The sequence below is a fragment of the Choristoneura fumiferana genome, chromosome 26 (assembly GCF_025370935.1).
Source record: "Choristoneura fumiferana chromosome 26, NRCan_CFum_1, whole genome shotgun sequence".
Lineage (NCBI taxonomy): Eukaryota > Metazoa > Arthropoda > Insecta > Lepidoptera > Tortricidae > Choristoneura > Choristoneura fumiferana.
The window spans coordinates 7,731,356-7,753,214 of NC_133497.1; the positions used below are offsets into that span (position 1 = coordinate 7,731,356).

The window sequence follows — 21,859 nt, forward strand, 5'->3', positions numbered from 1 at the left end:
CTCACTAGATGGCGCACTGTTGCGTGAGGTTTTTAAGTATGGCTTTCAAAGTCTGTTATTACGGGCGTGAAAACAAAATTTAGATTAAAATCATATTTTACACCTTAAAACCGTACCATAAAAATATCGAGCATGCCACAGTGTTGCATAGTCCCCGTTTTGTTCGGAAAAAAGGGAGGACAAAGGTTTCCGAAAGACAAAACTGTCCCAAAACACACATTCATTGCCCCGGAACGCATATTTGCCATAATTAATTTCAGATATTACAAAATATTCACAAAATTATTCTAATTAATAATAAACCCGCGTAGCTCACTCAAAAACTATGAGATTTGACATTTTGGAGACCTCACGCTACACTAGCGCCTCTAGTGGCGAATTCATTCGCGATAGCCCTCATTAAGGTCGCTGTAAGTTCTGCTACTCGTCAATAGATAGCAGCACGCAAACTTCTCTGCTTTAATTCGACGAACGATTCACTTGAAAAATGGTAATATTAATTTAGATTTAGATGCTATTATCTATCTTAAAGTATAATATTTCAAAATAATGCAATAATATTTAAATCAAAGTATTTAACGAAACATCGATGAGGAATGTCACGTAAAAAGGGTGACTTGAATAGACTTGACAAGTTTTGACTTGACTTGCTTGACAGCGAAAAGTAAAAATAATCAAAAAATTTAAAAGGCGGGCTTTGTTTATGTGAACTTTGCTAACGACAATTAAACTAAAGAGTAGTGAAAGAAGTCGCGTAGTCATCGTAAGATGAGCCTGAAACGAACTAGTGATGAAATCGGCAATCGGAGCAAGAAACCGTGCATATCCGAGAACTATTTACACAAATGCTTAGAAGACAGCGGGTTAACTTTGAAACATCCACCGGAGAAGTGCTTAGCGTCGCAAGAAACCATCCAAATCATCAGAAATCTGCAGAAAAACCTCGACCGGCATTACCACTATCCGCGTAACCTAACAGAACTGTTCTCTGATTTCGAAGACGAATGTAAAGACGAGAAAGTGTTGCAGCACTATTTGTTCCCGAATATAGTGAAAATTTGTGATGACAATTCCGAGGGCCAGCTTCTTAGTCATAGTGTGGTTAAAATACTGCTCAGCATCCCGGCGTTGCAAAAAAAGATGATGAATTATGTGTTTAACAAAGCCATAGATTTCGCAGCGGCAGACAAATATGGTCCATGGATACAAAAGATACTAAAATGTTTCTCTTCACTCGATCATATTGTTGATTCAGAGAAGATGTCTTCTAGTTTGATAACTTTACTAGATATAGCTACAGACAAAACTGTTAAACTCGAAGTCATTACAGCGATCCCAGACATTGTAGGAGATCAGGAACATGAGAATATTGTAGTGGAACTGAGCCGGATTTTGCGTGAAGATTGTGACCTAATTCCTGCCATACTGGACTGCTTCTCATATTTATGCTTGTCGGACACGCAACATGAACAAATACAGCAAAAGGCAATGAACATAGTAAAGAGTCTGCCAAAATGCATATACTACCCCAATTTTGTTAAATTTCTACTATTATCAGGGCGGACCAGCGAGAATGCTTGCACTGATATTGTTCAAGGATTACGCGACAGTCTGGGGTGGCCCTCTTCTCTAGCATCGCCCCAAGAAATAGCAACCAGCCAAGTTCTAACTGCATCTGCCATGAGAAACTCCATAGTAGCCTCAAAAATTATATCCAATGCTTGGCTTAAAGTAGTCTCAAACTGTAAAATAGAAACTGATCATAAACCTTTAGACTTCATCATACTCCTAGTTATTTACTCAACATCTGAAGAGAAGCAGCGTCAAGTTGAGACTTTGATAAAAAAGCAAATAAAGTTAAACATACTAAAAGAATCACTGTTAGATGAAGCGTTTGAAAACTACAAACCAATTTTGAAAGACCATTTTAAAAGCTTGATTGCTCTTACTAATGCTCTAATGAGGGTGGTTTCCGAGCCTTTGGTGGTGTCATTTGCTTCACATATTTACTTGTTGATGTTCTCAGAACTGCATGACCGTCAGACCATTGTGGCGGAGTTACTGCATCTAGGTCTTTGCAGCAAAGAGTGCCTTATGAATACTTTGGTAATACTGAACAATGTCGCTGACAAAGACATGAGCCTGCTGAAACCTCAAAGTCTACAAATGCTAACTCTTCTAGACCAGACGGATAGGATGACCTTAAGTGAAATCAAAGCTGTTGTAAACATTGTCTGTGGACTGGCTTACAGCTACGAGAATTCTGTCATAAGAGATGACATGCACATGATTATAAGAAAACAGCTTGGTACATCCAGATTGAAAGTTAAAATCCATGGTATTTTATCTGGAGTGCATGCCATAAAGTACCTCGCTGCTAAAAACGATGATGAAGAAACTATAGAATTACCAGATGATGTCAGTTTCAGCTCTGTCAATCATCTTGCTGAGGGTGATCTTCGTGAAGCTGCTCAGATTATAGAACTGATCAGTCGGAGCACAGCTCATTTTCCTGATATGACAGCGTTATTCTATGATGAACTATCTGCAGTTGTGTCAGCAGCTCCATGTTTAAACAAAAACTTTTTGGCCTGGCTGACTGATGCAGTCACCAATGACTTACAGCAGAACTTCATTGTTGATAGCATTGAGAAAAGCAGAATAAGTGGCTTAAAGTTGACAATGCAATACTGTCTCAACACAGAAGGAGAAATGGATGAGGTCATTGCCATAAACATTGCAGGCCTGACATTGCAAACAAAAGAAGTTAACATCGGTATCTTGTCACCCCTCTTTCAACTGGTACAAACTTTGCACTCAAAACAACATGAAGGAGATCTGACATCAATAGATGCTTTGCTGGGATGTCCAATTGTTATGCCGGAATTTGACCTTGACCTGATCGAAGATATGGATAATAATGCTGTGAGTGGTATCCTAGACTGTTTGACCCACTGCATAAATTGGTTCCGAGAACTACTAAACGCCTTTGCTCTACAAAATGATGAGAGTTTAAAATCTAAAATACTGAGCAGAGCTCACCAAGTACAAGAAATGGAAATCCTGATATCAAATGTGTTATTGAAATCCAATATTGCTTACAAACCGCCTGTATGTACATTTAATATTGGTATTTATACTGGGAATCAAATGGAGAAAAGAGTTGCCAAACCCCAAGCTCCTAAACAGAAAGCACAGAAAAAACAAGCTCCTAATGACACCATACTGCCAGAAACAGCTAAAACTCAAGTGACACAGAACAACAATAATCCTATTAAAAACAGACTTGAAGCCATTCAGAGATTACCTCTTAGAGAGTTGAGTATAAATCTCCTAAATCTGCTAAATAATGAACTATCCTCTGACAATAACATGACGAATTTGAACATCAAATCCCTGAAATACTTACTGAATAGCTTAAATAGCAATCTGGAGAAAGCTTTGATTTCGAAAATAAAGAAAATGACGTTCCTGACCAAGCCAGAAGACAATGTCGCCTACGATGCCAAAAAAGCCGAGGTATATGCGAAATCAGTCAACGAAGTGCTACCTAAAGTAATGACACATTTAGAATCCGTATCATCTTATATAGAAGACCATACGAAAGACGATTCTCAGAGCGACAGCCAGACCTTATACCCTGCCGATTTTGGAGATTACTTGACATGCCTAGAATATTTATACAACTTCTTAAATACGTATTTCAAATGGATCGGATTCAGGAACCACCATATGGCCTTATTGAAAGTGTCCTTGCGAACCATCGCTTCAAAAGAGAATCCTCAACTGGTGTCACTCAAAGACTTGTTGCTAGCTGTTGCTAAATATCTACAGAAACACGAAAAAAACTGTCTACAATTATCTACTGCTGTGTCTTTGATAGAACTGATGAAAACCATACAAGAATATTCCCATAGCGGAATTGTTTTGAAGATCCTTAGAGATATGGCGCATAGCTTCCTTGCTCGGCAATGGAAAACTGTCGAAGGCGCCAACGAGAAAGGCTTGCTCTTCAACCAAACCGTGGAAAGACTATTCCAAATATATTTCATAAACAACGAAATCATATCCTTGAAAAACCTAGCGCTACAACTGACAAACGACATCCAAAGTTTGAAAGGTAGAAACGACATACTGGATTCATTCAAATGCATCAACAAAAGCAACTTTCCTATTCTATACAGGAACTTAGGCACAGCCGTCCACGATGCGGCTAAAACGCGTTTGAGCCAAAAACTTACGAACGCAGAGCACTTAGAAGTATGGAAAGACGTAGCCACAGCTCTGAAATACATGTCGGACGTCGCCAAAACTTTGGATTCAAGGAACAATCTGTCGGCTTTCTTTAAAAAATCGCTGCCAATCTTAAAGCTCTTCATATCTCAAGGTGTACCCATTTTAGAACTGAATCTAAAAACACGCACCCAAGAAGTCTTGGAGGTACTAAAGATTCTGCAGCAATCAACAAGATTTCTGCAGTCTTTATGCTGTCATGCGCGTTTGAAAAACGACATGGCGTTAATGAGTAAAGTACCCTACATGAGACAGACGTTAGAAACTTTAATATATAAAGTGAAAGCTGTGTTGGTGGCTAATAATTGCTCTGAAGCTTTCTGGATGGGTAATTTGAAGAATAAGAGCATACATGGTGAGGTGATTGCCACACAGGCGAGTCAGGGTGAGGAGTCGATCGAGGATTGCGACGACCAGCTGCCGAATGATGAGAGTGATGCTGATGATGATGATGTCAATAGTGTCAGTGATATTATTTAAGTACTATCATTAAATGCTGTTGTTACAAATGATGTTTAAATTAAGTAACTGCCAGAATCCAGAAACATAGTTCAAGATGCATTACTTTGCGCTTCTCTTTTGGCCGCTTCAAGCTAGTAATGCTTCGCGTCTTCCCTATAACCATAATGAGCTATATGGGTTAGTTACAAAGCTAACATCATTATATTTACGAAACCGGGTTTCGTCGGGTAGTTGCGCGGTAGAGCGGTGGCGCGCAGTACGCGTGTTGCAGCAGCCACCGAGTCGCGTTGCTCCGAGAGGAAGGGTTACGAATTAGCTCGAAACATGTCGCGCTAAACTCGATTTAAGACGTGAGTTATCCGGGTTTCTTTCACTAAACATACTCATGAGACACGCTCGAGTCCCATGGTAGTTTCATGTTCAAAGCTAACATCGTAAATTTCACTAGAAAAAAAATGTAACGCTCCAAGCTCCAATCAACTAATGTTTCGTTTTGGAATGTGTTGTATACATGGTTGTTAGTTCTATTGTAAATTAAATAATGGTTCTGAGCCTCTAGTCTCGTACTAGCCGCCGCCTTTTATTTTATCAAACGAAGGAAAATCTCAAATAATACAACAGTAGTAAAAAACAAAATATATTTAATCACTCCTCTTATGCATAAACTTAAAACAAAAGGCTGAATCACCTAACATATACATAAACATAACTTTTCTGCTGGATTACACGGACCAGGGCCGGATTTAGGGAAGGACATTGGGGGCTACAGCCCCGGGGCCTCCACAAAAGCGGGGCCCCCGCAATAGTCTTCCGATTTTTTTTTCAAATTCCAACGAGTAAAGATAAGTTCAATATTTTTTTCGCTGTTCTACCGTTTACCTATATATTGGAAAATAGTTTGCTCCACTCTTTTGTTGCCCCAAGGCCTCCAGACCTCTATCTAAACCCGGCCCTGACACGGACAAAATTAAAATCACATTAAAATCCTAGACCAACCTTGAAGTTTTAGGTATATAACGCCTATCTATGCATTTTTCACATTATAATTATAATAATAGGAATTTCGTGATCTGGCGGATTTTACGGTCGGCCGGCGACATCCATAATGCGCGGCTACCGCGTCAGCCAACGTTTGATGGTTTGCAGCCCAAAGTCGATGCACTTTCAGTGCCCTTAGTGTAAGTTTTCAGTTACAAAATACGTCGCGATCGCGTTCGCGTTAAAATCTCAATTTGTATGCAAACACGAACAGCGCCTCCAGCGGAACGTTTGCGATGTTCGTGTTTCCATACAAATTGAGATTTAAACGCGAACGCGATCGAGACGTAGGTATTTTCTGACCGAAAACTTACCTAAGGGTACAGACAGAATATGGCCGCTGGGGTAGTTCTACAACTGGGCGACAATGACCAGCGGCTTCGAGTTGGGATCCTCGAACCGGCTGTTAGTGTGACAGTTGAACATGGTGACCACCCCGTACATGGTTATGGTAAGCACGAGGGCGGCCACCATCAGCCCGGCGAGGATGTGGGCGTTGAAGTAGGGCTGGCAATTCTTAGTCTCCGAGAAGCCGGTCTTGGCTGGAACGGGGAGAAATGTTTGGTTAAGTTTTCAACCCAATGAATCGTCACTAGTTTAAAAAAAAACGAAACTAAAAGAATTTCTTTGCTCACCCGCGACCTTACGATAGCTAAGCTTATGCAAAATATGCGTGTTCATGCAGTTCCTCCACCTCCACACTGTAAGAACACACACAAATAACACAAACCCATCTATCACCACCACCACACTACACTGACGCGTTTCGAACTCAACCAGAGCTCATCTTCAGAGTGGCACAACCGTACACCATGCTACAACGGTTAGACTGTGAAAAACGGTTTTGGGTTTACAAAAATGACGTTTCGAAACGCGTTCGTGTTGAAACGCGTCAGTTTGTGTGTGATAGATGGGTTTGTGTGATTTGTGTGTCTAGCGGGGAAACTGCATGAACGCGCATATTTTGCATAAGCTTAGCTATCGCAAGGTCGCGGGTGAGCAAGGAAATTCTGGAAATAGAGATTTTAACGCGAACGCGATAGAGACGTATTTTGTAACCGAAAACTTACACTAAGGGGCTGTTTCACCATCCATTGATTAGCGTTAACCGACGGTTAAATGTGATGCCGTCTCCGTCTATTCGAACAAAATAAATAGAGACGGCATCACATTTAACCGTCAGTTAACACTAATCAATGGATGGCGAAACAGCCCCTAAATAAATAAATTCATTTATTTCAGGCAACTTGGCCCATACCATAAAAACTTTTTTTTTAATTCGATTGGATGGCAAACGAGCAAGTAGGTCTCCTGATGGTAAGTGAGGCCTAAGATGGGATTCCTCAAGTGCCAGTAATTTCACCGGCTGTCTTACTCTCCACGCCGAAACACAACAGTGCAAGCACTGCTGCTTCACGGCAGGATTAGCGAGCAAGATGTTGGTAGCAATCCGGGCGGACCTTGCACAAGGTCCTACCACCTGCAAATTACAATAAATACCTTACAGACTAACATACATATTTCTAATTAAAAATATTTAAAACCGTTGAGTCACCGTCCCCGACGTCGCATTCAACTGCAGCAAAGTCTAAGAACTGGCTGTAATGAATGCAGGTACATAAATATACCCACATTAATTTATACATACCTTATTATAGGAACGTACTTGCATATTACTTTTTTGTGACAACCCTGATACATTTCCAGTGTCTAGCCGATTGTCGGCATTTCGCGCTCAGACAAAGAACATTAACCACTGTACATTTTCTTACACTGTGACTGCGGCATGGTGCACCGGAACCGCCGGAACACGACGTCTTTCGGCCAGAAGGCAGCACTCGCAATAAACAAAAGGGTAGGTACTGAATAAAAACAAGGGTCACCATCACTATCGTTGGCCGAGCCGCCGCCGGCGTCAGGCACGGCATCGCCGCCCTCAGCCGGAGGCGGAGCGTCCCCACCGGCGTCCGGGGCCGGCTCTGGCTCCGGAGCCGGCGCTTCGGGATCCTCGTCGTCTTGGCGCCGGAACTCGTGCCCGAACTTTTTTGACAGGAGCGGCTCGATCTAAACGACACATTTTTTAAATGTATGAATACATTTTTTCCTGTTAACCACTCACTTGCTTTTGGATTTTAAAAATGGTGGCCTATATTGCTCTGTCATTTTTGCAAATTTTCCGCGAGATGCCGTGTTTTAATAAAATCGATGACATTGGTTCCTAAGAACAAATCTTCGTATGCCTTATACTTTCAGACTTTCCCATACTGACCGATCTAAATGAGCTGTCCTGTATATATAGGTATCCGTTTAACAGTAGGTATCACAGTATAATCGTCACTACTTTGAAAAAATCTCGTATCTAAAATCAATATGTCAACAAAATTGAACCTTGATGTAATGTCTATAAAGTTCACTCAGAAAAAATATCTATTTTGAGCTACGAGTTTTTTTAAAAGTAGTGACGATATATAAGCTAAAGCATTATGGAAACTAGGGATATTTTTTGAGATAAATACCTACGCTCCAATGGAGCGTTAGGGTTGGCCACTTATTTTTAGTAAAATTGAAAAAAAAAATGTTTTGTTCGCGCTGTATCTCAGCTTATTAGGCCTTTCATTACAAGCTTTTATTTAACTTGCAATTGTGTGTATTGTATGTATATTTGTATATTCGGTTCAAACCTACCTACCTACCTACCTATCAACAAAACAACCAAACGTTTTATTTAAAAGAAAAATAATTTTATTTAGTAGTTAATAGTAAATCATTCTTACCTTTCAACATCAGCGGGGAGTTTAAAAAATTAAAGGCCCGGTTTTGAAGAATCCGTGTTCAAGTAGCTATACACTGTACAATATTTCCTAGGCATAGTTTTTAATATCGCAGATTGTCTGGGGTGCACGCAATGAGGGCTATCGCGTATAAATTCGCCGCTAGAGGCGCTAGTGTAGCGTGAGGTCTCCGAAAAGTCAAATCGCATAGTTTTTGGGTGAGCTACGTCAGTTTATTTATAATTAGAATAATTTTGTGAATATTATGCATTACTTGAAATTAATTATGACAATTATGCCTTACGGGGCAATGAATGTCTGTGTTTTGAGACAGTTTTGTCTTTCGAAAACTTTTGTCCTCCCTTTTTTTCCGAACAAAACGGGACTACGTAACATTGTAGTTGCTCGATATTTTTATGGTACGGTTTTAAGGTGTATTAAATATGATTTTAATCTAAACTTTGTTTTCACGCCCGTAATAACAAACTTTGAAAGCCACACTTAAAAACCTCACGCAACAGTGGCGCCATCTAGAAAGACAAAAAACGACAGCCCTCATTGAAACAACCCATCGCGGCGACTACTAGAGGCCGTGTAGAGCGCGCGTCTGTGTGTGTTCGTTTATCGTTTCGATCGATTTGTTCGTAGCTTCCCTACTGCTTTAGCATATATATATATATATACTGTGACAGTATATTCCACCTGGTAGGTGCTGACAATGACAGCGCTCTGGTCCCGCGTGTTGACGATGACGAGGGGCGCCGCGCAGTAGTAGGACACGCCCCACGGCGCGCCCGCGTCCATCCTGGTGCGGCCGACCTCTTCGCCGCCCTCCAGGAGGGACACTGTGTCTGGAAAGGAAAGCCAAGACTTGCCCAAGATACTCGGCAAGGAGATATTTATTAAACGCGCCGAGTTCCTATACTTGGTTTGGATAGGTATTTAACAAAATTTTTTTTTTATTCGACTGGATGGCAAACGAGCAAGTGGGTCTCCTGATGGTAAGAGATCACCACCGCCCATAGACAACTGCAACACCAGGGTATTGCAGATGCGTTGCCAACCTAGAGGCCTAAGATGGAATACCTCAAGTGCCAGTTATTTCACCGGCTGTCTTACTCTCCACGCCGAAACACAACAGTGCAAGCACTGCTGCTTCACGGCAGGATTAGCGAGCAAGATTGTGGTAGCAATCCGGGCGGATCTTGCACAAGGTCCTACCACCTGCAAACACTAAATCTGCACCTGCATTTAACTAAATGTAAACAAACTTCAGCTGCCAGGGTGGTACATTTAAGGATTTTACATATTTTAGGTACATAGCCAAGTACCTACCTAATACAAACTAGACTAGTACTTCAATACAGAAATGTAAATGTTTAGATAGTTTAATGGGGGAATTTCAATATTTAAGACACCAGTAATATTTAAGGTGGTAGGACCTTGTGCAAAGTCCGCCCGGATTGCTACCACCATCTTGCTCGCTAATCCTGCCGTGAAGCAACAGTGCTTGCACTGTTGTGTTTCGGCGTGGAGAGTAAGACAGCCGGTGAAATTACTGGCACTTGAGGTATCCCATCTTATGCCTCTAGGTTGGCAACGCATCTGCAATACCCCTGGTGTTGCAGTTGTTTATGGGCGGTGGTGATCTCTCACCATTAGGAGACCCACTTGCTCGTTTGCCAACCAGTCGAATAAAAAAAAACCACGTTGTTTTGTTTAACATTTTTAATAATAAATAAATAAAACCAAGTATAGCACACGGTATGATACGTAGGTAGGTACTTACTTCGAATTTCGTATTACTTCGCGCAGGGGGGGCTGTGCTGCCTATTAACAAAGTCTAAGGAAGAATTTTCTTACACTGTGCTATTCTGCCGTCATACGGGAAAAAGACACATCTGCTATTGGAAAGAAATGGCAGATCTTTTTTCCGTATGAGGGCAGTATTGACTTCGCGCGGCAAACCATCAAACATTGGCTCGCGAGTAGGGTTGCTATGGCATAGGTATGTGTCATGATTTGTCCTGACATGTCAGGATTTTTGACACTGTCAGGATTACGGCCGGACTGGGCAAATGTCCGGATTTTTAGACATGTCACATTGACACTGTCAGGATTACGGCCGGACTGGGCAAATGTCCGGATTTTTAGAAATTAAGTACCTCATTCAATCAAAATAATAAACTAGGTATATTTTCATGATACTTAAATCACAAAGTTTACAACTGTTCTAACGAATAAAATGATAAATTTAAGTAGATAACTAATCAACAAAACCAACAATATTTTCTTAAACCAAATTTAAAATAGACGATGAACGTCAGCTAAAGAGATATCAGTTACTTTTTTTGCTTAACTCAAGTGCGTCGTTCAAACTACGCCAAATCTGATACAAGAAATGTCAGGAGGAGCAGGTTTTTTGTCGAGACATTTCATTTTTTCATATGGCTGTTGTGACGCTGCTAGTGATCTCAAAAGAAGCAAGCAATACCCAGCGTCCATCCGTCGCGGCGGTATAGGAAGTCAAACTCCAGCTCGAAGTCGCTGTACAGCATACGCGTCATGAGCCGCCGGCGCGACATCACTTGCTCGGCCACCGTCGGCGCCGTCTGCAGGGTGCGCCGCGCGCCCGCCGTCGAGTACACTCCTGCCACCAAGACACAATGTACTATTACGAGTTCGTATGAAAAGGGCCCCGCGGCCCCTGACCAGTGGTGTCTCGTGTCGACCGAGACACGTGTCGCTGTCGCGGTCTCCGGTCGCGGTCTCGTCTCGGTCGCTTGACTCTGTCGCGGCGCGGGTTTGTTAGATCAATTTCCCAGAATCGTTATTTCCTAGTATCAAAATGCCATCCCAAATGCTTTTTCCCAATATGCTTTTTTACTGAATCTTATTTTCACAACACACACAGAAACATTTAACCCTAGGTAACCTTAGGTTTAGGTCATGTCAAGTTTGCATCGGCCCGAAGGGCCAATACTACACAAAAGTAGGAGCTCCGATCGACACTGTGTCCATAAACATAGTAGGGAAAAAAAGCATGCGAATGGCAATTTTGCTACTAGGAAATCGATTCTGGGAACTTGATCTAACTAACTGTTATACTTAAGCATTGGCGTGACGGCTAGCGACTAGCGATTAATGCAGCAATGGACCAGCAGCAATAAAGCAATACAGAACAAAGCAGAATACAGGAATAAAGCAGTGGACCGTGCCACCTGTTATGGGCCACCGACTACAGCTGCAGCGGAAAATCGTGTCCGGACTAAATCGGATCCGCTATGGGCGTACCGGATAGCCGGAAGAGCGCGCCGTCGGTGACGATCATGAGGTTGACGGGCGGCGGGGGCGCCACTGGCGGGAGCTGCTGCGGGAAATATGCTATGTTGCCCATCTGCAGCATCGGGTTGGCTTTGCCCGTGTAGAAGGCTACCACGGGACCTGCGGAGAGACAATGCTGGAAAGAAAGCTCCATTTGTTCTTGGAAAGTGCTGGTAGATAGGTACCTAATCATCACCGAGAATTTTAATTCCTAATGGGAGATTTTTTAGATAGAACATTCGGGATAGAACTAGCCAAAGTACCACCCTTTTAAAACCTCTATGCTCCCTTTAGGAGGCGTACCTTCCTGGAAATCTTGGGCAGATCTGCTTGCATAAGCGGGACACGAAAGGTGTTGAGGTGTAATAATGGTTATTCACATGGATCTTACTCAAGGTTCCCTAAAGCTAAGGTTTCATAGTAGTAGACTATATATATAATACGTGTAGACCTAATTTGTTGCACTGAACTGACGCAGTCTTCTATCACTTACCAGGAGAAAGCTGTCGCACTGTCAGACACACTGTTCTCATAATCTTGTCATGCCTTCGCAACTTCTCGACTCGCGTCTCATTAAATCCTTGGTCTTGGAAAAATATGTAGTAATACTTGAAGTTGCTATCAAAGGACTTCAAAGTATTACTCAGATAAAACACATTGGACTCTTGTGGCGGGAACATGTGCTTAATAGTTCGGAATGGTTCGACCACGCTCGGAATGTACATAGCCTTATGGTCAAAAACACCTTGGTGTAGATAATAGTACGGTGTGCCTAGCTTGTCCTTGGTAGACACATCTTCGACGCTGAAATGGTCTTCTATGAATAAAAGGATTCGCTCGCTGCGTTGGATGGCGTTACGCAATATTTCTGAAAATGTCATCGGGGACATCTTGTGGAACGGGTTCTCAGGAACGTTTATGCCGTAAAGAACATGCTCGCCGTCCACTACCAACACAGGCATTGAGAAGCGGTTGGCAGCAGATTTATGCAAACAAAAGACGAAAATTAAGCAGATGACGTGCATCATGGTTAGTGTTGAATTCAAATCCGATACAATTTGAACGTAACCGACACTTTTTCACGTTTCACGCAATTTCAGCCATCTTGCTAAATATGAGATGAAAAGCACGAGCACAGAGTACTTTATACATATAAGCATCCAGAAATAATGGAATATAAGTAACCAGTGCCTATTATTAAAAATTAGCAAATAGTTTTTATTTATTCGCGTAAATAAAAAATTTAATCATGTACTTAAATCTAATCATGCGCATTGAAGCTATAACAAAACAATTAAAATTCTTAAAATATGTCAGCACAATTCAGTAATAATCCTTTTAAACATATTTCTTCTTTGATTGCACGTGATGTTCAATAGGCTGTAAAATTTTGTCTTTGCCGGTTTTCATCACAAACAATATTTCAAAACATTTAGGCGTGCTTATGGTTTAGCAGCACAATTTACCCAAAATCAATGGAAGTTTTTATCTGGCGGAATGGGAAAAAAATTAAATGTATTTTATGAACATTACAGATTTAAGAAAATTTTATTATTTTTCAAACAATACTAATAGTTTCGATTTATTTTACCATGTACTTTTCGGATTTTGGAACATTTTGTTTCGAACATTTTATTCTGTAAGGAGTTTTTGGTTAAATAAAATGATTACTCTGGTATTATCGGCTAACCATAGACAAGCGTCAAACTAATCATATGATCACTTTTCACATGACCGATGGTCTATCGTCATCGCCCATTTTCTGTCGTTTTATGACAATTTTGGGCTAAATACTTACTTTTAGTCCGCAAACGTCCACTAGCATTAGTAATAAGCCAGTCAAAATGGCGTTTAGCGTAGTGTTCACGTTGTTAACCCTTAGTGTGGTAAGTTTCGCGACAGAAGTGCCAGTGTACCTATGGGGGGATCTCTCGAAAACTTCCTTGAAATCCAGTCCCTTGTACACAGTGGAGCCTCAAGAATTCAGTGCGATTCTGAAGGAGGAGCTTTCCGGAGACCCGTTCACTGTTATATTCATCGAAGAAACGTTGTCAGTGGAAGATTTTTCACGTAAAAATGCCGACGGCGAGACATCTTTCCCGTTCCTCCGCGCTAACGTCAGAGACTCTGCGTATTTGCCATCAGTCGAAAACGCATTGCAAGCGCTCAACAAGCTGGCAGACCCTGAGAAGGTCGATCACGTGAAGTTGACCGAGAATGGTCTGTCGGCTGAAATCGAGCCTGAGAGCGGTAAATTCCTCTTCATCAATCTGAAGGACGCGAAAGAGAGCGAGTCTAGGTCTGATCTGCTCCGTCGCCACAATGACTTCATGGAGGACATGTTCACGAAGCTGCAGGAACGTTACAACAAGGTCGTAGCCATTTACACCGCTCACTTCCCTTCATGGACGGTTCCGGTGACGCATTCCCGCGTCCGTCGTCAAGCCGACGAGAAAAGCACTAGATCGTACTCGTTCGATGGTCTGGCCCTCGCTGTGAGTGAGATCATGCTTCACAATGGTACTGCCCCCATGATCGTCTTAACTAACGGAGTTGGCACTACTGAATTTAATGAAACTGTGCAAGACTCTACACTTACGTTTGGTGACACCAAACTGGTGCTCCATTTTACGCAAGAATCTGGCTACTGGCTTTTTAGTAAGTACACATCATACTAATACTGTATGTTTAAAAACTTGTGTTTATTTTACTTGTAATATTGATTGGTAGGTCGTCAGAATTTGCATGTCAATTGACACGGCTAAAAACTAAATAAGGCCTTGAGTTTTATTGGTGAAATGTAATTACATCCATAGCGTTTTATTAATATAATTATAATACAGTACAAACTTGACTAAATTGACCCTGTGGAACTGGACACGTATCTGAATATCGAAAATTGAAACATCTATGGTCAAAATATTCAACTTAACCTAACCTACTTCTGATATTTTGACCGTTGACTTTTTAACATTAGATATATTAACAATTGCTGACATTTATTTCATTTATATTCAAAGTTTTTGTGGAAAATTGCTGATTTCATTTTTGGTATTATAGCTTTTTGGCTGACTGTATTTTTTGTTGATTGTACTTGCATTGTCATCTAAGCTAACATATCTGCACTAAATTTCAAGCCAATTCCATTAACAGTTGAGTTGCTTCCAGTGGGTATGATCCTGGCTGGACCACCACCAGGATCTCACTACCAGATTATTGTATTGTCACCAAATTTACATAAGTATGCCAAATTTTAAGTCAATCTGGCTACTGGAGATGGGTCAAATTTAACTTGCAAGATTTGACCTGTATAGGTAGTGCCACCAGTTTAGGTTACGCACACAAGAACATGTCATGTAATATACAATACTTACATTGCAAGTTAAATAAAAGCTTGTAAAAAATCAGAACCTCCACTAAATAACTCAGTTTAATCAATCATTGCCATTGTTGTATTGAAAACTGGCTCATTAAGTTCTTAAAGACACTAGCTGACTAAACCAGAGTTTACCAAACTTTTATTTATTTATTTAATAGACACACCAACAAAATACAGAGCAATTACATTTACCACTTAAGATTAATAGTAACTCGCCTAGCCCGTACCTCAATGACAGGCATGCAACAACATTTACCATGAGAAATGAACGGACAGTAGACTTTTTCAGTGTGTGGCGCAATAATAGGCTTAGTTTTTCGTCACGGTGGCGCCCTTGCAGCTAGGGGGCATAGCCTAGATTATATTGCCTAAGTTTCCGGGGTAATAAGAGCCCCACACGGCTAGGGTTGCCATATGAAAAAATGAAAAATCCTGACATTTCTTGTAACAGAGATTATGCAGTTCTATGCTAGCTGCTCGCTATTTATTATTGAAATCTCTTTAGCTGTAATTTATCCTATGTTAAATTGCTTTGAAAGAAGTATTATTAATTTTGTTGATGATTAGTTACTACTTAATTTATCATTTCACTCATAAAAAACGGTGCAATAAATGTAACTTGAAAACAAATGTTTCATTTTTTTCTAAAAATCTGGACACTTGGTAAGTCCGGCCGGAATCCACAAACGGTCAAAAATTCCAGACATGTCTGGTCAAATCTTGACGTATGGCAACCCTACATACAGCGCCCTTGAGTACTAGGGCACCCACCGGGGGCCGCAGCATACAGTTTCGAAAGCCCTGGATTAAACCATAACTGTGTGCCATTACAGATTCGGTGACTGTGAACATCATGTCAGGTGTGGACGTACTGATGCCCAATCAGGAGGTGAACGCCATCCTCGGCTTCAGCTACCGGTGTGCAGAGAATGTCACCTTCGGTAATGTTAACCATACCGTTGTCTTCAGAGACATGAAGGTAAATAAAATAAAAATAAATGAGAGATTTATTCCATAATTTCTTTATAACTTGTGATGTGAGGAATAATGGTAGTATCGCAAATGATTTTTTATATTATTATATTATAAGCCTTTAATCGGACAGCATGTAACATTACAAGAATGTATATATGTATTTCATCACTTCTTTCCTTCTCTTTTATTCATAGATATCTCGTTTGCTTATTTTTTGCATGTCCGTTTGCCAGGTGGCAAAGGCCTCCTCCAATCTACTCCATGATATTCCTGCGACCTGTCTGATATCGTCATCCCACCTTTGTTGTGGTCTTCCCCTTTTTCTTTTCCCATTTCTCGGGTACCATTGCATAACTATTTTGCTCCATTTTTCTTTCCCTCTCAGTATGTGACCTGCCCATTTCCATTTTTGCCTTCTTATTTTCCGCGATATATCTTGGACTTTAGTCTTGTGATAGTTGAATATATGCAAATGATAGTTGAATAAAAAGAAAACGGAATTTAGACTTCGTTTCTAGCATTAGAAAGAAGGTAAAGCAATCTTGATGTGTCTTTCTATTGAAAAATAAATTATAGCAAATGTAACAACTAGCTTTAGCCCGCGGTTAGTGCTGTACAGAAAAGTTTTCGCCAAGACTAAAAAACACTTGAGTAACAGCCACTTCTTAAGTTCTTTTTTTAAAATTACGTTTCTCAAGTGATTTAATACTAAAAAAATATTTAAAATACTAGCTTTTGCCCGCGTGGAATTCGGTTATCGCGCGCTGTTCCCTCGGGAACTGTGCATTTTTCCTGGATAAAAAGTAGTAGCCTATGTCACTCTCGGGCCCATAAACTATTTCTATGCCAAAAATCACGTCGATCCGTCGCTCCGTTACGGCGTGAAAGACGGACAAACTCACAAACACACTTTCGCATTTATAACATTAAGTATGGAGCAAGGGCATATGATCATTTACATGCTTTTGATATTATAAGTAATAGTTACCGTTTTTCAATAAAAAAGACCTGTCAAGATTGTTTATGCCTGCAAGTTTCAAAAACCGCCAACACTACGATTATTTCCACTTTGACACTTGGGATGTCTCGGACCTCGGTTTAAATCCTAAAGGTAATACAATCAAATTACGACAAATTACTGTTTGTTTAGTTTTATACTATCAAGCTTGTTACCTTGTCTAAACAAACAAAACATGACCAAATCTTCATTTCAGTCATTGTAGAATTGCCGATTGTCAAACAAAGTGGAGATAATCGTACTGTAAGGAGTAATACTTAACTATTTCTGTCCTATATTATTTTATGGGAGCTACTCTAGCTGGTGCGGGTGCACAGAGCAGGCGCATGTCTGCGGGCGCGGGCGCAGGTAAAATCGCGTACGCGCGCAGTTAGCGCTGCTCCTACTACTTTTCAATAGGCTACCTGCTCCGTGCAAACCGCATCTAGGCCCTAAGCACTCACACAATAGAGAAAATCAGAATTAAAAGCTTTTTAGACTAAGATTGGTTTTTGGAGTCTTTTTGTATTTTTTTATTTCAACTCCAAATTTTTGTTACTTTTGCGGTCATGACGTAAAATCCATTTCGAAAATACAAACTGAACATAGATGCACAGTAAAACCAGAAAAAGAGACCAGCGCTGGGAATCGAACCCAGGTCCTCAGCATTCCGTGCTGCGTGCTATACCGCTACACCACCACTGGACAGTAGTACAGGCACTAATTTCTCTCCCCTCATCGAGAAACTTTCAGCACTCCATTGGAACTAACCAACATCTCTTGTCCAGGTGAGCGGTTAGTTCCAATGGAGTGCTAAAAGCATAGATGTCGCTAGTGTCACTGCTTAAGTGACTAAATAAGAAACAAACAAGCTGAGATATGTGGTGCATAGGAGAAATTCGTGTCTGTACTACTGTCCAGTAGTGGGCGCTGAGGATCTGGGTTCGATTCCCAGCGCTGGTCTCTTTCTGGTTTTTCTGTGCATCTATGTTTCAGTTTGTATTTTCAATTTAGCTTATTAGACCTTGACTTTATCTTTGTTCGGATGAAGTCACCACCAAAAGCTAATTATGATATCTGGCCAAGAAAAATGTTAAATCCATCTTTTTTTCTAGATACAACCATTCTTCGAGGCTGGCAACACATCCACTCGAGTCTTCGGTGACTCGTTCAACTGCGTCGGCTTCTTCTCTGCGCCCATCTGGGCTGGCATCTTCGTGACATTTGTGCTGCTCCTCATCATGGCTTACGGAGTCATGATGATGATGGACATCCGTACCATGGATCGCTTTGATGACCCGAAGGGCAAGACTATTACCATCAATGCGTCAGAGTAAGTCTAGAGGCATTTCAGGTGAGGGTATTGAAAAAACCAAAGCAAGCATATTGTTGCATTTTCCAACTAAATGGATTTAATGAGGTCAAGCTGCTGGTATAGATAGTTCGGCTTTACCTGCTGACTGTTTAGTCCTGTAATTTATATATAATACTACTTATTTTTAAACTCTAGAAAGCAAGGCTCAATTTTACTATGAAACTATCTGCCAACTTGTGAACTTACTGCAGTTTTGTACAAATATAATACATTCTTGTTTTCTGCCCTCATCTGAATGTTTCACACCATAGAGTAAAGAATTAAGTATAGAACCTCTTTAGAGCTCAAAAGAAGTAAACCAACCTATTTATTAAATCGTTAACGATCATAACGGCTGGCCTCACTCAATTTAAAAATCGAATCGGCATTAAATTCACTGGAGCCAGCCAGTGTTCCTATAAAATATATATTTAAAAAAAATTGGTGCCTCTATTCAGAAACTTAGTGGTAAAACAATAAATATTTCTAATGCTTAAATATATTCGAAATGTAGTTCAGTAATGCTAACTGTATAATTATAAAGCTATATAAATACAAATTGAAACTGCATTTGACATTGTTTGCGGTATCTATAGACTTAAATCTGTTTTTCGTTTAATCGATATTAATTTTAACCATGTAAAAACTAGTATATATTGAATAATCTTGTTGAATTCCACATGCTAGAGTATACAATGCACAGAACGAAGTATATTGTAACTTGTGAATACATTTTTGTTTCATAGATTTTATATGAAACTAACTTTTAGTATTATAATGTTTAAGCTATTGTCACACTGCTGGTGATTGTATCTAAGTTAGCTAGGCAGTCACTAGATATCTAGTACTAGCTTACTAACTACACGTATACACGTTATATCGGAGCATGCATTATTAGGTCGTAAGTTAACTGAACCCAATTTCATTTCAAAATTTATGACGTCGACGATTAACTGGCGTACACTAAATGCCAAGTACCCCACTTTGGGACAGCTTACGGCTTTGGGCCTGGTACGATTTAAAGACAAATCAAAAGGGCATAAATTCATGAGCAAGTGTTAGACCTCTGCCAGCACTGTGACAGTAGCTTATTAACCGATCATGTGCCTACGGTCTTCAGATAATATAATTATGTAGGTGTAATACTATGACATGTAAATGGTTAACGCTTCCTAGATATATTAGAAGGTGCATGAATTAGTAAAGTACACCGCAGACAGGAAATGACTGTTTAAAGTATGCATAACCCGTTCTGTCCACAGATAACCTCAATTTATTGTAAATGACATATGTCAAAGATAAAGCCACAGATTAAACTAAACATAAAAATGTTGTCTATGGATAATGCTAAGCTTATTTGTATATTCTCGGCAGGGAGTAGCTATTGCAACTGTGTTACTAAGCGTAGCTTGAATTGTCTGCAATAGCCCCTTCATACCATAAAGAGAATAAAACGTAGTGTCATTTTACTCTCCTATAAGAAAAAAAAGTTTAGTTTCGTTTGTCTGTGATTCCATCTTACTCACATTCATAGTAACGATGAAAGATAGATAAAAAAAATCCATACCAAATTGTTGCCACTTTACCTCAAAAAGGTGTTACCTAATTACTTGGAAAGTTGCGCATTTGATTTCTACTTTTTGAATACATTCAGCGGTAGTTTAGGTGTACGATTTCTCTTGTAAGAACTAGTATTAGAGTTCCTTGATGTTGGATATACGTCAGCCTACAGAACGGGTTTGTCAGTTGTAAAAGGCCTTAAATATCACCAAGTCTGAAAGTTTATTTCAACAACGATTACAATAATGCAGAGCTTCTGAGTATAGTATTAAAATAACGTCGATTGTTTGAACAATGAGTGCCCTCCATGTTAGTGCCAATTCATTCCATATAAAAATTGAGTTGTGATTTTTTTGTTTTTAAAAAGCCTGTGAAGCTTTTGGAGTCTATCTATGTTATATGCCTTAGTCCGAATGTGACGCGTTTAGTGTTATAGTGAGATTAGTGTCTCATTATAACGCGTCATATGCGTTAGCTTGAGAACAGGGCCCATAACCTAAAGGTCGCCGTAGAGTTGTAAGTGTAACGGAATCATTTTTGATTTTTTTTCTGTAAATAATTTCAGTATTTTCTGTATATTGTTTTGTTTTTTGAGGAATATTAAATTGTGAGACAGATTTTATTTAGTTTTTTTTTTTAGTTAACAGTGTTCCTAATGTAAGTATATTTTATATCGTACGAGTATGTGACGTGCTGTTAAAGTATAATCTAGTTAAATAAATGCCTGATGAATATATTTGAAATTCTTTGTCATGGACCCTGAACATTGAGTCGGGTAGTATGAGACGCGAGGAGCCAGCAAATTTACTTGAAATCTGACCTACACCTCACTGCCTGTCTATATGCCATATCGCCACTACTTTCAAGTGTATCTCGAATCAATACGTCAGTAAAATTTACCCTTGAAATATAATATTCATAAAGTTCACTTGGAAAAATTTACGATTTTTAGATACGAGTTTTTTTTAAACTAGTGACGATATTCAATCTTGCTTTTCACTTAGGATTCGGTCATCATCATCCCAGCCTATAAACGTCCCACTGCTGGGCACAGGCCTCCTCTCGGAATGGGAGGGCTCGAGCTTGAGCCTAGAATTCAGTATAAAATCTAAATTTCAAACAAAAAAATATAATTTAAACGGGCAAATATAGGTACATACCATTCAATTATAAACGAGTCATACTACAGGTTCAGTCAACGTCATAAATAAGTGATCACTTTTGTACCTTTTTATTTTAACGTCATGTTTGAAAAGCCATACGAAATTGTGTAACGACTGAAAGCGACAAGGTACAAAAGTGATCACTTATGACGTTGACTGTACTTGGTCTTAAAAGTAAAAGTTTCAACAGTAGCCCTTTTCGGCGTACTAACAATATGTCATACAATTAGTGCTGTACAGAAAAGTATTCGTCAAGACTAAAAAACACTTGAGTAAAAGCCATTTCTTTAGTTATTTTTTAAAATAACGTTTTTCAAGTGACTTAATACTAAAAAAAAATATTTAGAATACTAGCTTTTGCCCGCGTGGTATTCATTCGGTTATCGCGCGCTGTTCCCTCGGGAACTGTGCATTTTCCGGGATAAAAAGTAGCCAATGTCACTCTCTGGCCCATAAAATATCTCTATGCCAAAGATCACGTCGATCCGTAGCTCGATTCGGCGTGAAAGGCGGACAAACATACAAACACACTTTCGCATTTAT

The 21,859-nt window shown here is 40.0% G+C and overlaps 3 protein-coding genes across 3 annotated transcripts; 2 read left to right on the plus strand and 1 right to left on the minus strand.

The window, feature by feature from the left end:
- Window positions 1–663: 663 nt before the first annotated feature.
- Fancd2 lies at window positions 664–5,285 on the plus strand. Its single transcript, XM_074107661.1, has one exon. It carries the CDS (start codon window positions 769–771, stop codon window positions 4,771–4,773), a length of 4,005 nt encoding a protein of 1,334 aa, XP_073963762.1. The 5' UTR covers window positions 664–768; the 3' UTR covers window positions 4,774–5,285.
- Window positions 5,286–5,375: 90 nt separating this feature from the next.
- LOC141442638 (uncharacterized) lies at window positions 5,376–13,017 on the minus strand. Its single transcript, XM_074107663.1, has 6 exons — window positions 12,382–13,017; window positions 11,859–12,008; window positions 11,059–11,214; window positions 9,267–9,415; window positions 7,677–7,857; window positions 5,376–6,335 (listed from the first exon to the last, which is right to left on the minus strand). The coding sequence occupies exons 1-6, from the start codon at window positions 12,914–12,916 to the stop codon at window positions 6,145–6,147; spliced, it is 1,362 nt and encodes a 453-aa protein (XP_073963764.1). The 5' UTR covers window positions 12,917–13,017; the 3' UTR covers window positions 5,376–6,144.
- A 574-nt stretch (window positions 13,018–13,591) lies between these two features.
- On the plus strand, window positions 13,592–20,775 carry VhaAC45 (Vacuolar H[+] ATPase AC45 accessory subunit). The gene is made up of 3 exons (XM_074107689.1): window positions 13,592–14,546; window positions 16,101–16,246; window positions 18,355–20,775. The coding sequence occupies exons 1-3, from the start codon at window positions 13,733–13,735 to the stop codon at window positions 18,574–18,576; spliced, it is 1,182 nt and encodes a 393-aa protein (XP_073963790.1). The 5' UTR covers window positions 13,592–13,732; the 3' UTR covers window positions 18,577–20,775.
- Window positions 20,776–21,859: the final 1,084 nt, after the last annotated feature.